Genomic DNA, 16,167 nt, shown 5'->3' on the forward strand with positions numbered 1-16,167 from the left:
GATTTGGTCTACCTTTCACACATAAGAACAAATATACAGAAGAAATAGACCCTTGTGTCTGTTCACAGGGACTCCAGTAAATTGTGGTCCAGAATTTGTTTTATGGAGATAGCAGCAGGGCAACAAACTACCATTAGTGTGATGTCTTGACCATGCCACCAATTTATTTGTAATTTTCAATCAAAATAATTTTATATTGTCCTAGAGCCTTTTAGTTAGTTCTTTAAAATATGAAAAAAATAGAGGATTACATGTAATTAAGTTGACTTTGAATTGTCTTTTTGTTACCTTCCTTTCTAGAGTGATGTAAAGGAGACACAGAAGACTCTTGTCGAACAGCTCCTGTCTTTGTTCAACAGCTCCCCAGGGCCTCCTACCCGCAAACTCCTTGCTAAGAATCTAGGCATTCTTTATAGTATTGGAGACACATTCTCTGTCTATGAGACAATCGATAAATGTAATGATCTTATTCGTAGCAAAGATGATTCTCCAAGTTACCTTCCCACTAAACTGTAAGTTAAATACTAAAACTGAACATAAAACAAAGTAGTGCTTCCTTATGGTATCATTTTTATAAACTGAGTACAAATTGTTTTACTCAGTTTTAAATCTAACATTTAAAAAACATCTAACATGTTCCTATTGCCTGAGAAAGAGTTCTTTTAAAATATTTATTAAGTATTTTAGACATATTTGAAGTCTAGATTTAGAAATGGAAATTTCTAAAATTTTCACTAAAATTTTAGCAGTTGAGTGTTTAAGAAAAAGATATTTTAAATTCTTCACATTTTGGGTCTTCTTTTATTATTTATTAGTTTTAGTAGTGAAAATTAATAGTAAATATCATAGAAAAATACTCTTCTAAGATCCTAAAAAGAACAGCTTAGTTTCTTTCTGCATAGGATTCACTTTATCGCCTGTGTTTTTTAGGGAAGTTGATTAGCCATGTATAATTCCACAGTAGTAACTTCATAGAAATTTTTCTTGATTTAATTTTTAGCTTATAACAGTGTATTTTCTGATAAAATTTTCAGATTTGAGAAAGTTATTTCTTGTATCTCTTTTACCTTTAGGAAAATCTTTAATTATCTAATATGTAAAAATTTGAGGGAATGGAATCCTTGGGCTGAACTTTAGATTAATTGAAGATACATCTTTTTAAAATTTCTGTTACTGAAAGTATAATTATTAGATAGTCACCTGGTGTTGTGCCTTATAATTTAACAGTGGAGTAGATTCCAGGAAATTTCATCCTTTAAAAGTAAAATTGAGTAGTCCCCCATACATTTCTAAGTTTTTTTTGTTCTTTTAATAGATGACTAATTTCTAATTTAAATGTTGTTTCAGTGCTGCTGTGGTATGTTTGGGTTCCTTACACAAGAAGTTGGGTAGAATGCTGGGTAGCACCTTTACTGATACAGTGGGGAATGTTCTTAAAGCTATGAAGAGTGCAGAGGTAAGTAACTACAAGTTTCACCAAAAAATGAAAAGATAGTATTCTATAGGTTTTACGGTTTCTTGAGCCAATAAAAGAACTTTACCTACGACAAGCATATATAAGTATATATAGAAATATATCCATAAATGAAACATTTCTAGGTGAAATATATGCGCTTTGTATATTGCTTTATTAGAAAAGCAGTAATGCAGTAATAAAATTTCATATATTCAGACAAATCCAAATGGGCAAAACTAAGGTACTTCTTTGGTAGACCCATCTCTGTTCCCTCTGCTTCTGTCACTTTTCCACCTGATACTGCTTGTGCCAGAGCAAGTGCTTGTCATCAGGGACCTGGATACATAGTTAGTAATTACTGTATACCTGACTAGTAGTATATCATTATCAGGAGGGGGTAAGGAATATAGTCAGGGTGAGAAAGAGTGTGGAGGGTATATGACCAGGGTCTGCATGGCCTTTGAGTTACAAGGGAGCGTGTACTCTCAGCCTTAGTCTCATTGACTTGTCGGCGTCGTTTACCACTGTGGGCCAGCCTTTGTTATTGTAGCTGTCTCTTCATTTGATTTCCACGGTACCATGATCTCTTGCCAACTGTCTCTTTGCCAATCACTCTGAAATGAAAGCATTTGTATGTTTATATACTGAAATTAAAAACAAATTTTTTATTGTGGTGACATTGGTGAATAGGATCATACAGGCTTCAAGTGTACATTTCTCTGATAGAAGACCTGTGATTGCACTGTGTGCCTACCACCTGAAGTCCAACCATCTTCCGTCACATGTATTAGCCGCCCCCCCCTTCCCTCTGGTTACCACCACACTGCTGTCTGTGTCCATGAGTTTCAGTTTTATATTCTACATATGAGTGAAATCATATGGTTCTTCGCTTTTTCTGACTGACTTATTTCACTTAGAATTATAATCTTAAGGTCCATCCATGTCACAAATGGCAGTATTTCATCTTTTCTTATGGCTGAGTAGTATTTCATTGTATATATGTACCACATTGTCTTTATACAGTCATCTATCAAAGGATACTTTGGTTGTCTCCATGCCTTGGCCACCGTGAATAATGCTGCAGTGAACAGAGGGGTGCATATATCTTAGCGAATGCATGTTTTTGAGTTTTTCAAATAGATACCCATGAGAGAGACTCCTGGGTCATATGGTAACTCCATTTAATTTCTTGAGGAACTGCCAGACTTTTTTATAGTGGCTCTACCAGTCTGCATTCCCAGCAGCAGTGAATGATGGTTCCCCGTTTTTCACAACCTCTCCAACACTTGGTATTACTTGTGTTGTTGATAAGAAAGTTCAGAAGTTTCCCTTTAGGACCCGTTTTGTTATGTCCAACTATAATTAGTCACCATTGTGTTCCTTTGAACAAAGATAAATTAACAACATTACTATGAAAATGTTACTTAATGTTGACTTTTGTCTTCCTCCAACTTTACTTATTTTCAGTGGATTTAGCTTCCTGGGATGTTGAAATCATTTGGGGCATTTTATCAAACATCAGTAATCCAAGCAGATACTACTTCTTGAGTATTTATTATGTGCCAGGCTCTGTGGTCAATGTCTTCCCCACAGGGGCTTATTTACTTCTCACTTTGGCTCTATGCAGTTCATCCTAATCTCATTTTATAAATAAAGAAATAAGTAAGAGCATCTCAAAGTCACAGATGTAAGAGTCAGAGCCAAGACTCAAACCCAGGTCTGTTTAAATCTAAAGCCCTGACTTAACCTCTGAGTTAAACTACTCGGACCAATAAATGATAAAATGTCTACTGAATTTCAGGCTCTGTGCTAAGCACTTTACTTGTAGTAACTCTTTTGAGCCTCAAAACAAGCTGAGAGGTAGGTACTAATACGTCCGTTTAACAGATAAAGAAATAGATTTGTTCAAGGTCATGTAGCTAGTAGTTGTCAGACGCTGTATTCTAACCATATTACCTCATTTTTAGCAATCATATATTGGCTATTTAACAACACACAAGCTTTGTGCTAGACACTTTTCCATATAATTTCATTTAATCTTCCCATCAGCACTATGAAATTTGTGTTGTGTTGAAATGTAATATATACATGTAACACTTTTCAGATAGTAAATACTTTATAAAATAGCAACTATTAATGTTTCTTGATGTCAGAATAGGTTTGTTAGTAAGCACAAAAATCTTGAGTATTTCTCTCATTTATGAGATAAATTTCAATGTGTAATGCTATTCTTCACAGTATTTTATTTTCCTATTTACATTTTTTCTTTTCTCTTTGGTAGTCTCAAGGTCGCTACGAGATTATGTTGAGTCTGCAAAATATATTGAAAGGACTTGGAGCTGCTGCTGCACCTTGCCACAGGGATGTTTATAAAGCTGCTAGATCCTGCTTGACAGATAGGTCCATGGCAGTTCGTTGTGCTGCTGCAAAGGTGAAATGGTCTAATAAGCATAATTTCTAAAAATTACTATAAAGAAAATTAAATCAGTTTATTCCTGTGAAACACTAGTAACATCCCCGTCTTCTTAGGCTGCAACCTTGGTAATCAACTATTTCACTTTCACGTGAGGAAATTGAGACCCAGAGAGTTACACGAATTTCCCAAGGTTCATCAGGTAGTTAGCAGCACATTATTGAGGGTAGTGAGTTCGAATGATCAGACTCGGTATTCCTTCTACTCCGTCAGGTTTCCTCTGTATAAGTCTGTCAGTTAAAATTTACATGTCAGGTTTATTTGTTTGAAAGTGATTTATTTTTGTTTCTATCATGCCTTATTAACATAGTTGCTTAGATAGTATAGTAAAGTTGTGTTGGAATTAGTCTCATAATTGCTTATAGCTTTCAGTCTGTTTCTAAAGACATTTTTTACAGCCTCCTCCTCCCACACTATGTGGACACATTGCTTTTAGGACTTTGAATAAGTATTCATTTGTTATCTCTGCACTCATCATTTAGAAACTTTGGATTTGTGTATTATTTTTGTTAGATCTTGATAGTTTCTACAACTTAAATAGATCTGAAGCTGACATTTATGTTTTGTTTTTCATTAATTTGTTTTTCCACTTGACCAGTGTCTCCTTGAACTTCAAAATGAGGCCAGCTTTATGTGGAGTACAGACCTGGACAGTGTGGCCACACTATGTTTTAAGTCCTTTGAAGGTTCCAATTATGATGTGCGAATTTCAGTTTCAAAGCTATTAGGGACGGTGTTGGCTAACGCTATAATTTCTAAACATCCAGGAAAAGGTAAATTCATTTAATTATTTTCAGAATGTCTTCATTTTCTTTTCAGTTGACTTAAACAAACACATGTAGTATTACTGCTATCCATTTAATTACTTTTTAAAAGAAGCAAACTATCTCATAAATTAATTACAGCCTATAACATTGCTCTAGGTCCTAGATTTCATTTTTAAACAATCAAGTAAAAATTTGAGGGGGGAAAAAAGAACTCCTGAAGAAATGTACTTCATTCAGCCACTGTCTTCCTCTATATTACAGTCTTTTTTTTTAAGTAAATTATGAAGTGTTATCCAACAGATGGACGATCTAAATCGTGAGGATTTTTTTTTAAATAGCATGCATCAGATTATAGACAGTAAAAGAAAAGGCCATTAGTAAGTTTATAAAGGGAGCAATGATGTAAATAATTCCAAATAACAGATGTAAGAATTACCTGAGAACACTAACAGTCCTCTCACTCTTCAGTTGAGACCCACAAGTTTAAAATTTATAGTAAGAAATTTTTCTTTTATGATTTTAGAAATAATAATTTCTAGTTTATGGTGGGGTGGAAGGTAAGGTGGAAAGGTAGATTGGGAAGAGAAAGAAGCAAAAAAAAAAAAAAATCCTCAAATCAAAAAAAAAATCGTTCAGGTCATTTAAGAGGTTTAGTCTTGAGCTACCTAGTAATTCGAAATTAGAAGACATGTGTAATCAAGCCTTCTTGAAAAGGTAACATGCACATTAGTGTGTCATTAACACTAGCACACAGTTACAATAAAACAAAAACGCACAATTGCATAATAAATGTGAATGGTATTTAAACGTATATTCTCCTTTAGTTAGCACTAAACTAACACCAGCAATTTTGTAATCAGACTAAGCAAAGTGAAGATTTAGCTTCACCCACACTAAAAACCTTTGCCCTAATCTTTCAGAAATTCATATGTGAGTTCTTGCTTGTGTTATAATTGTGTCATTTTTGTACACATAAAAAGTGATCTAGATGTCTTTTTTTAAGTAGGGGACCAATAGCAACATAACACTTACGAATTTGGAAAACATCCAGTGGTTATTTGTACATTCATCCACAATGTGCAAAGATTACATAGTACAGAATTGAAATGATTTTCTTAGTAAAACTTACAAACTTCAAATAGGTGATATATTATACCAATATACTTAAAAAACAGGGATTGAATATGACATTATCCCAGCATTGGGATAAGTTCCTAGGAATTTATATAATCTTAATTACTTCTTGACCATGAACCTCAAGGAGGTCCTTAATGATGACTGGCCAACATACTACTTTCCCTAATCCATTCACTCTCCTACTTTCTAATTAACTGTAATTATACTTTCTTCTTTCCCCATCTTATTTTCTTTCGATGACTTATCTTTTATAGGCTCCCCTACCAAATTGATTCATCTTCTAGCATCAATACATATACTCTGACTTTCCCTCTGTTACTCAAGATGAATTATCCAATCTTCTATTAAAGCCACACTTTCAACATGAAAGCTACACCTAAAATATAGAACAACCATCACTGAGAACTGTCAGATATCTAGTGGAATAGAAGTTTGACAACTACGAAGTTAAAGAAACCACATCCATCCTGACTGGTAGGATGGGCAGAGACACGGAACAGGCTGGTCCCATATCCACGTGTGGTGGATAAAAATTTGGGAGGGATATAATGGGAGTGAGGAGTCCAAGCCCCACACTAGGCTCTCCAGCCCAGGGTTCCAGCATCAGGAAGATAAGACCCCATAACTTTTGGCTGCAAAAACCAGCGGGGATAGAGTTGGTGGAAGAAATTTCTTGAGTCCCAAGCAACTCCTCTTAAAGAACCAACACACAAACTTACTCAGACTCACTCTGAGCTGTAGCACTGTAGTGGCAGCTTGAAAGGCACCACTGATATACAGGAAGGAACTGAAGTGTCTGGCATCAAGGCAGGAACTGGGGACAGCTTTCTTCTAGACAGAAGATTGGACAGAGGCCTTTGTCCCTTCTCTGAACCCTTCCCCCACAGAAGCAGCAGTCAGGTGCCATATCTGAGACTCCAACAACCTGGCTAACGCTGGTTGCCCTGCCCTGGAAACCCTTTGAGGCTCTGCGTCCCACCCAACTTACATCTGTTAACAGAGGCTTTTTGATATTGAAAGGCTGGTTTTGGCTCATGCTTCACAACTTCCTAAATCCTCTCAAATAAGCAACAGCTGGCCTCCAGCCTTTTGCTAAGTGGCCCCAGGCACAGCACTAGCAGAAACCATCCTGGGTTCACAGCTTGGCTTCTCCTGGGAATCTCCAAGCCCAGCACAAGTAGCAGGCCATTTCAGACTACTTTATAACTTGGTAGAGTGGTCCCAGGGAAAACGCAGGTAGGGGCTGACCTTGGCCTGCACCTCCTGGGAAGCCCCAGAGCCTGCACACCCAGTAAACAGCTACAGACCACATTGGAGCACTGTCATTCTGCCTCCACAGAGCTGATCCTCCACTGAGGGTGGAGGTTAGTGGTCAGTGGTCACAGCCAGTCCTTGCAGCTGACTAACCTGAGTAAATCCCTCCCATTGATCAGCCAGCAGCAATCAAGGCTCAACTACAAGAGGAGGGTGTATTCAACCCACATGGAAGGCACACCTTGGACACCCAGCATGGGTGGTAGAAGAGGCAGTGCCAGTGGACCCTACAGGACACCTCTATATTAGGCCACACTACCAAGACAGGGAGTCATAACAGTTCTACCTAATACATAGATACAAACACAGGAAGGCTGCCAAAATGAGACAAAGAAACATGACCCAAATGAAAGAACAGATGAAAACTCCAGAAAAAGAGCTAAACGAAATGGAGATGAGCAATCTATCAGATGCACAGTTCAAAACTCTGGTTATAAAGGCACTTGAAGAAGTTAGTGTGGACCTCAACAGCATAAAAACAACCCAGTCAGAAACGAAGGATACACTAATTGAAATAAAGAACAACTTACAGGGAAATGAGTAGAATGGATGAAGCCAAGAACCAAATCAGTGATTTAGAATAAAAAACAACCAATGAGAACAACACGAAGAAAAAAGAATCCAAAAATGTGAGGAAAGTATAAGCAGCCTCTGGGACAACTTCAAGAGGTCTAACATTCACATCATAAGGGTGCCAGCAAAAGAAGTGAAAGAGCAAGAAATTGGAAATCTATTTGAAAAAATAATGAAAGAAAACTTCCCTGATTTGGTAAAGGAAATAGACATGCAAATCCAGGAAGCACAGAGAGTCCCAAACAAGATGGATGCTAAGAGGCCCACTCCAAGACACATCATAATTAAAATGCCAAAGGTTAAAGATAAAGAGAGAATCTTAAAAGCAGCAAGAGCAAAGCAGTTAGTTGCCTACAGGGGAGTTCCCCTAAGACTGAGCTGATTTCTCAACAGAAACTTTGCAGGTCAGAAGGGATTGGCAAGAAATATTCAAAGTCATGAAAAACAGGGACTTAGAGATAAGATTGCTCTCCTCAGCAAAGCTATCATTTGAAATTGAAGGGCAGATAAAGAGCTTCCCAGAGAAGGAAAAAACTAAAGGAATTCATTATCACTAAACTCATTATTATGTGAATTGTTAAAGGGACTTAAGAAAAAGAAGATGATTAAAACTATGAACAATAAAATGGCAATAAATACATACCTATCAACAACGGAATCTAAAAAACAAACTGAGCAAACAAGAAAAACTGCTTTGATGATTATCAGATGGGGTGGCGGGATGCTGTAGGGTAATGGGTGAGGGAGCTGAGGGGATTATAGAAGTGCAAATAAGTAGTTACAGAATAGCAGTGAGGATGTAAAGTACAGTATAGGGAATGGAGTAGCCAAAGAACATATGCACATGACCCATGGACATGAACAGTGGTGTAGGGATTGCCTGAGGGAGTTGAGGGGAGCAAAGGGGGGAAAATTGGGACTGTAATAGCAGAATCAATAAAATATAGTCAAAAAACATCAAGAAAAGCACACTTTCACTTACAGTTCCTTCTCTCACGTGCTCAAGGACATTGCTCTAGGATGTCTTCCCTTCATCAACTTCTACCTTTCCATTGGATTATTCCCTACAAAACTTGTTTTTTTCAGGAGAGTTCTTTTTTCTTTTTCTGGATTATTTGTCACTTTATTTGTTTTATTTTTCAACTACAGTTTACATTCAGTACTATTCTATATCAGTTTCAGGTGTACAGCGTTGTGGTACTTTATTTTTTTAAATATTTTATTTTCAGAGGGAAGGGAGAGAGTAAAAGAGGCAGAGCAACATCGATCTGCTGCCTGTCATACACGCCCCAACTGACCTAACTCGCAGCCCAGGCACGCGCCCTGACCAGGAATCAAACCCATGACCCCTCACTTTGCAAGACGACACCCAACCAACTGAGCCACACCAGTCAGGGCTAATGACATACTTGACTGAGTGGTACCCCCCAATATTTCAAGTACCCACCTGGCACCATATTAGTAATTACGACCTTGCTGACTGTAGTCCCTCAGGAGAGCTGACACTCTGTCTTCATTCCTCTCCTGCCGTATCCTCTAAATCCACTTAAATTAGGATTTTTCCCTGATCCACCAAAATTATTTTTGTGAAGGTCACCAGTGACCTCCACATTCACTTATTCACTCAATTTGTAATTTATTGAGTGTTTATCCTGGGCCAGGATCTGTTCTGAGCTCGTGGTATATGTTATTGAAGAGAACACCTGAAAACCCCTGCCATTTTGGAGCTTATGTGCCGGTATTTAGCCCTGCGAAAGCCGTCAGGTAGCTCTGTTGTCTTACTGGACCTGTCAGCAACATTTAACTAAGTTGACCCTTGTTCTTTTCTCACTCGCCTCTGAGGACCTTATTGTCCTTTTAAAAATCCCTTGCTTTCCCTTCCTCCTCACTAGAAATTCCTGTTCGGTCTTCTTCAGTGGTTCCTTGTCTTCTCATAGAAGAAGCCTATTGCCTATACTTCATCTTCTGCTCTTTACTTATGCTCACTTTCTTGGTGACCTTCTCCAATCTCATGGCTACATATCATCAGTATCAGGGATTCCTATATTTATATGTTTGGCCCAGACTTCTCTTCTGGACACCAGACTCATGTCCAGCTGCCCATTTGACATCTCTATTTGGATATATATTTGATGTTTCAAATTAACTCTTCCTAAAGTGAATGCTGGGCTTCCCTCCCCCACACATACTCACCTGCTTTACTTGTAGTCTTGCTCATCTAAGTTGATGACAGCTGCCTTTCTAGGTGTTCCAACCAAAATTTGTAAAGTTGCCCTTTTGTCTCACATTCATTCAGTAGCTATTCTACTTGACAGTTTTAAAACATAACCAGAATCGGGAGAAGTTGGCTTCTTATGGGGTTGGAGCAGAGAAATTGTGAAAATGAGCCTGGAACATCTTGTGTCAAAAAATAAGGTGCTTCCACTGGCCAGCTTTCTAAAAGAGACTCTTCTACTGGTTAAATTAGTAATGACAGAAAAACATAACTCATTAAATAAACAGAAATCTTATTTTCATAGATTACTGAAAAATAAGTAAGTAAAGGAGAAGGGAAATCTCCTCTTCTTCTTCTTTTTTTTTTTTTTTTACAGTGGAACTCACCTAATACAGGAGGTAATTTTAAGGTAATGACATTTTTGGAATTAGGAATTCTCAGTGCATTCTTGGGTGAAAGTTTGATGGGTTCTAGGATATTTATGCCATCTTAAAGTATCACCACACATGTTGCTTAGTAGTTATAAGGGGGAAATTATTTGACAATGGACAAACGTGGCTTTTGATTTTATGCATCGAGAAGGCTTACAGCATTGCTTATGTAGTTATCTGCCAAAAATTCTGAGAAGTACTACACAAACTCAAATCAAGGGCTCTTCTGTGAAACAACTAGTCATACATATATTCTTCAAAAATGAGAAAGCAATGAGGAAAATGTGAGTGTAGGTAAAGGGGATATGATATTTTAAAATTCTTGCAGCTTTTTTGTAATTTTGAAGTTTTTTCTAATAAAAATAATACATATGTATATATATTCAGATTCCACTCTTTTGCAGCTACCTTGACCTAAGCCACCATCACTTCTTGCTTGAATCACTAAATTGCCCCTAATGGGTTTTCCTCCTTCTACCTTTGCCCCGCTCTACAGTCTTTTCTTAGCACAGACACCAAGTGACCCTTTATATAACTCCTCTGCTCAAGGTCCTCCTCTGGCACCTTCACTCACATCCATGTAAGGACCTACCGGGTCCTTTTTCATTTACTCCCTTCCCATCCTTATACCCTGGCCTGTCTCCTATTATAGCCCTCCGTGCCTCTGTCCACATGCCTCTGCTTAGACTCACTAGGCATCATATCCCTCAAGGCTTTTTTGCCTGAGCTGTTTCCTCTGCCCAGAATACCTTTTCTCCAGATATCTGCATGCCTAATTCCCTCACTTGGTATGAAATTATGTTCAGATGTCACCCTTTCAATGAACCATACCCTGACTACCTTAGTTAAAAACATAACTACACTTCTCCCTCACCCCTAGTATTCCTAGCCTGCTGTATTTTTTGCATGGCTTTCATTCACTGTCTGACATACTATGTCCTTAGTCTGCTGTCTTGTTTTATGTTTATTGTTGTCTCTCCTTAGAATTTGTGATCCACAAGGGCATGGATTTTGCAGCATTCACCAATGTTTGTCTCCCAAAGGCCAACATAGATTTTCCTTTGTTTCTACTGGTTATCTCCTCTTGAAGCTAAAGAGTAAATTTTTTTGTTCATACTTCTGAATAATGGAAGTTTATTTCTGTACTGTGTATGACTTGAATCAATAATAAGGGTCAGTGCTCATGACCATGATTTTTCACAAGAATGAACGGGAGAAAATGGTTAAAATGGTTTCTTTTTCTTCTTTTTTTTAAGGAGATACTATTCCCTAGATATTCACAGGGAGAAACTCAGCTATGTCAAACTGAAGACAGACTAATCACTTAATTATTGTAGCCTGAAAACTGACTGAGAAATTTTAGTAATATTTGGCTTTGATTTCTTCAGAGACTAGGGATATAACAAAAATTGCACTGGCAGTTGGAGGTTTTAAAAGTAGGACATGGTTGTTACTTTATATAAATTTTATTAAAAATTGTAGAGCATATAGAAAAAATTATGATTTTGGCATTTTAATTATTCAAAAAGAATTTTTGGAGTATTGTGTTGCACTTTCATTCATGGAGAACTAGGGCAATTTATTTATCTTTTCCCTTGTTTTAGAATACTATTAGAGCAAATAGAGCATAATTTCAAAGTGATGTAGACTTAAAGATGTCACTGACACGACAGAGTCCATTATGATTTGATCTCCGAGCCCTTGTGGGATTTGTGTTGATGTGTATAATGTCCTGTAAATTTTGCATTTTATTTGGATTTTTAATTTATTGTTTCAGTTAATGTTCTGATCAAGATCACACATTAAAATTTAGTCTGCAAAATATGAATCACGTGTTTTGTTCTGTTCTTTGTTATAGCAGCCTCACGTCAAAGCATGCGCAGAGCATCTCTGGAGGAAGTTCTTGAATTACTAGCAACAGGGTTTCTACGTGGGAGCTCAGGATTTCTTCGAGCCAGTAGTGATATGCTGAAAGGAACCAGTTCAGTCAGTAGGGATGTTCGAGTTGGAGTTACTCAGGTTAGAATCACAAATCAGTATCTAAATATATTTTTCACTGGCCTGTAGTGATAGTTTTTAGATCTGACTGCAGGCAGAAGTGATACTACGCAAGGTCATCACTTAATGCTCTTTTATTTATAAATAGATATGGTGAGGCCAAACCACTTTTAAAAAACTAGATTCCAAGTAAGAGAACCTTATTTAGCATAAACAAAACCACTTAGATAGACTATTGTACACAATGTTTTCATTTCCCAATAGTGGGATAATTTTGTTTATTTCCTTTGAAATATGAGTATTTTGTTTGTTTTTAGGTCTTGTGCTTTCATGGATCTTGTGGTTTAACATTTTCCATTGTGTTTGTGTGTACAGTTCAAGTTTAAGCTATTAGGTACATATTATGCAGCATAGTTTCAACCCTAACTCAACAATACAGCATGCTGTCTATTTAAGTGCTTAAATTCTTGGTCCCAACCAAAATTTTAAAAACTAAATTCTGGGAAAAGTATCTTAGAATAAAACAAAACAAAGGTCTCTGTATTCTTTCCTTAAATTATCTTGTTTTCTAAATGCCATTATGTTTCAAAACAAACCTATATTCTTTTTAAATTCACATATGTCCTCATTGGTTTCTGCTGTATGATATTAGACTTCATGAAAATGTAAGATGTCCCAGTATAATTAATTGTAAACTATGTGTTTTTTTAAAAAACCAATTATATAAGAAAACTACTATCTTTGTATCTCTGGAATAAAATAAATCATTAACTTTCTTGAAAATAACAGCAGTGATTCATCACTATAAACTTAGAGGTTTCTAAAACTAACATCCCTTAGAGTTATGATGTTGGAACACATTTAATTCCTACAATGTGCTTATATGTTTGATTTGGATTTTCTTGTTCAGAATGTGAAAGAACTTGAGTTCTTTGTTCAGAGAAGCCACAGACACATTTTACATTTTAGCTGGCTATGCTGACTATTCTGAAACTTTTCAGTCTCAGCAAAGTAAAACAGGCAGCATTAATGAAAGACTGCAGACTTTGGTTTGGCTTAATAAACAAAAAAATAGTACTGCATATATATATCTCAAGTGACTATAACTGAGGAAAGATAAGAGAAATATTAATAAATTCTGCATATTTTGTGGAAGAGAAAATATTAACATACAATTGAAATTATTTCATTTTGAAGATAAAACTCCTTTTTTTAAAATTATTTTATTGTTGTTCAATTACAGTTGTCTGCATTTCCTCCCCACCCTTCCTTTCTTTTTTTAGGCTTATGTGGTGTTTATTTCAACACTAGGAGGAGCATGGCTAGAGAAAAATTTTGCTGCCTTTCTATCTCATATCCTGAGCCTTGTGTCACAGTCACATCCTAAAGTCACCCAAGCTCAGAGTGATGCAGTCTGCAGTCGCCGTTGTGTTTCGTTTATCCTTCGAGCTACTATAGGAGGCCTTGGAGAAAAGGCTCAAATTGCTGCTGCCAAAGATATTTGCCAGACTATCTGGAAGTTAAAGAAAGTTGTGGGTATGGATCTACTAAGGCGCTCTGTTTTAACATTGCTAAAGGAATCATTCCTCAGGAAAAGCTAGACTGGTATATTACTATACTAGTACAAAAAACCACTTCAATAATAGACATCACTTGTTTCAGGGTAGTCAATACACAGATGAGATGTAAGTTGTTGAACTTGGTAATAACTATCATATGTGTGTACAGATCTTAAAGGCTGGTGATAATAGTTCATCAGAATTCATGATCATCCTGTAGAAGTTGATGCATTGTTTCTGTTTTCCATTTCCCTTTCAGTGTCACCTGCTAAAGGAGTAGTAAGGGGTTTATGGTTGGGATGCCTGAACTGACTTGGTAAATTAGTTTAATTCTTCATTGATGAATTAAAAGTCCCCTTTTTAGTATTTCATTTACTGTCATAAGGGTTTCATATAGATCAAGTGCGGGTATTAATCTTTGCTTTTATACTTTTCTGCTCCTAACACCCCCTATAATCTATTTTAAACCAGCATTGTTGCATAGTTAATTCTTATACTTCTGTCAGATGCTGTGATGAGTGACGGTAATTTGGAAACCCGGCTTGGCTCCACAGATGTAGCAGCCAGCCAGCATATGCTGGTATGTGCTTTACAAGAACTTGGAAACCTCATACACAGTCTCGGCACCACAGCTGCACCTTTGCTGCAGGATTCAAGTGCAGGTATCTGTTGTTGTGACTCATCTGAATACCTTGTTGTTACCTTTACTCTAGCATCTTGTTTCCAAGGAAGGAAATCTCCCTCATGTAGTTCATTTCTTAGAGATTCCACTATAGATTTATTAGAAATGTTTTATGAAATATATATAATCAAGATTATTAAAAATATCTATATATTTGAAGGAGGTTTTGCTTTTGCTATTAAAGGTTCTCTGCATCTCTCCCACAACCCCAGTCCCACTCCCCTTTCTGGGGATAGTTAAGATAATGGAAAAATAGCCCTGGCTGGTGTGGCTCTGGTTCGAATCCCAGTTGGGTCACATGTAGAGAAGGCAGCCGATCCATGTTTCTCTCTCACATTGATGTTCCTCTGTCTCTTTCTCCCTCCCTTCCCCTCTTTCTAACATCAAAAATAAATAAATGAAAATAATTTTTTAAAAACGATCACGGAAAAATAGAGAAGAAAACCTGAACTCATATCTGTCATCTGAGTGAAAATATTAGTTTCTATATGGTACAAATAATTTACGTCCTCAAAGTTCTTTGCAAGCAATCTGTTTTCTTTCTCTTTTTGAAAATTAATCACTGTGAGAGACAATTCATATTATACAAAGTTCACCCTTTTTAAAGTAAACAATTCAGTGGTTCTGGTGTGTTCAGAGTTATACAGCTACCACCACTGTCTAATTCCAGAATGTTTTCATCATCCCAAGAAGTCCTACACCCATTAGCAGTCACTCCCTGTTTCCCTTTCCCCCTGCCCCTGGCAACCACTAATCTGCTTTCTGTCTCTGTGGATTTGCCTATTTGGATATTTCATATAAGTGGAATCCAATAGTATGTGGTTTATTGTGACCGGCTTTTATTTAATCACTTTTTAAAATCATTCTTAATGGTTTTTGTCATTTGGGATACATTTCCTGTGGACTGAAGCTTTACATTATGTTTTGTTTGTAAGCTATTTATCCCATGATACATATTATTTAAGCAGCAGTTGACGTGAAATGTTACATATTTTGGTGAAGGTGTATGTTGAATTATCACAAATGTGGACGTGTTTTTTTTTTTACCGGTAGTGGTACTCCACTGTCTTTGTAGTTGATTAGTAGTATATTTACAATCTAGCAAATCCTTGAGTTTAACATTTCGTTCTCATTTAAGAGCACTATGGTAGACCGGAAGTATACTGAACGTATATAAATGTGCCAGAAGGGATTTTTTTCTAAAAAATGGTGTAACATTTCTTCTCAAGATACTTGTTACTGAGAAAAGGCATACAAATGTAATTGAATAACAAGAAAAATTTAAAAAAAGATACTTGTTACTAGTCATTTTTAATTGCTAGTACCACCAATAACGAATGATCTCAAGATAAAGTATGCAGAACATTGGCTTATTTAGGAAATACAGGTTTTCTTTTGTGTATTGCCTTCATTTAAGCCAGTTTTCATGAGCTATATTAGAAGAAATAATTCTTGGGTACAAAAAATTATTTATAATTATGTATCACTTTTCTATTCTGATTTAGCTTTTACTAAAGATAATATATATTTTATTCATGTGACTACTTATTCCTTTGAGTCTA

The 16,167-nt window shown here is 36.5% G+C and overlaps 1 protein-coding gene across 1 annotated transcript in view; it reads left to right on the forward strand.

Annotated features, from left to right (window-relative positions):
• HEATR5A (HEAT repeat containing 5A) overlaps positions 1–16,167 on the forward strand; it is a 116,378-nt gene that overhangs the window by 16,285 nt on the left and 83,926 nt on the right. The window contains exons 3-9 of the mRNA XM_024551343.4: positions 301–512; positions 1,348–1,456; positions 3,738–3,887; positions 4,528–4,702; positions 12,225–12,385; positions 13,648–13,900; positions 14,430–14,585. Coding sequence (XP_024407111.2) covers positions 301–512; positions 1,348–1,456; positions 3,738–3,887; positions 4,528–4,702; positions 12,225–12,385; positions 13,648–13,900; positions 14,430–14,585 — 1,216 coding nt within the window. The remainder of the gene's footprint in view (positions 1–300; positions 513–1,347; positions 1,457–3,737; positions 3,888–4,527; positions 4,703–12,224; positions 12,386–13,647; positions 13,901–14,429; positions 14,586–16,167) is intronic.

This window comes from Desmodus rotundus, chromosome 7 (genome assembly GCF_022682495.2).
Source record: "Desmodus rotundus isolate HL8 chromosome 7, HLdesRot8A.1, whole genome shotgun sequence".
Lineage (NCBI taxonomy): Eukaryota > Metazoa > Chordata > Mammalia > Chiroptera > Phyllostomidae > Desmodus > Desmodus rotundus.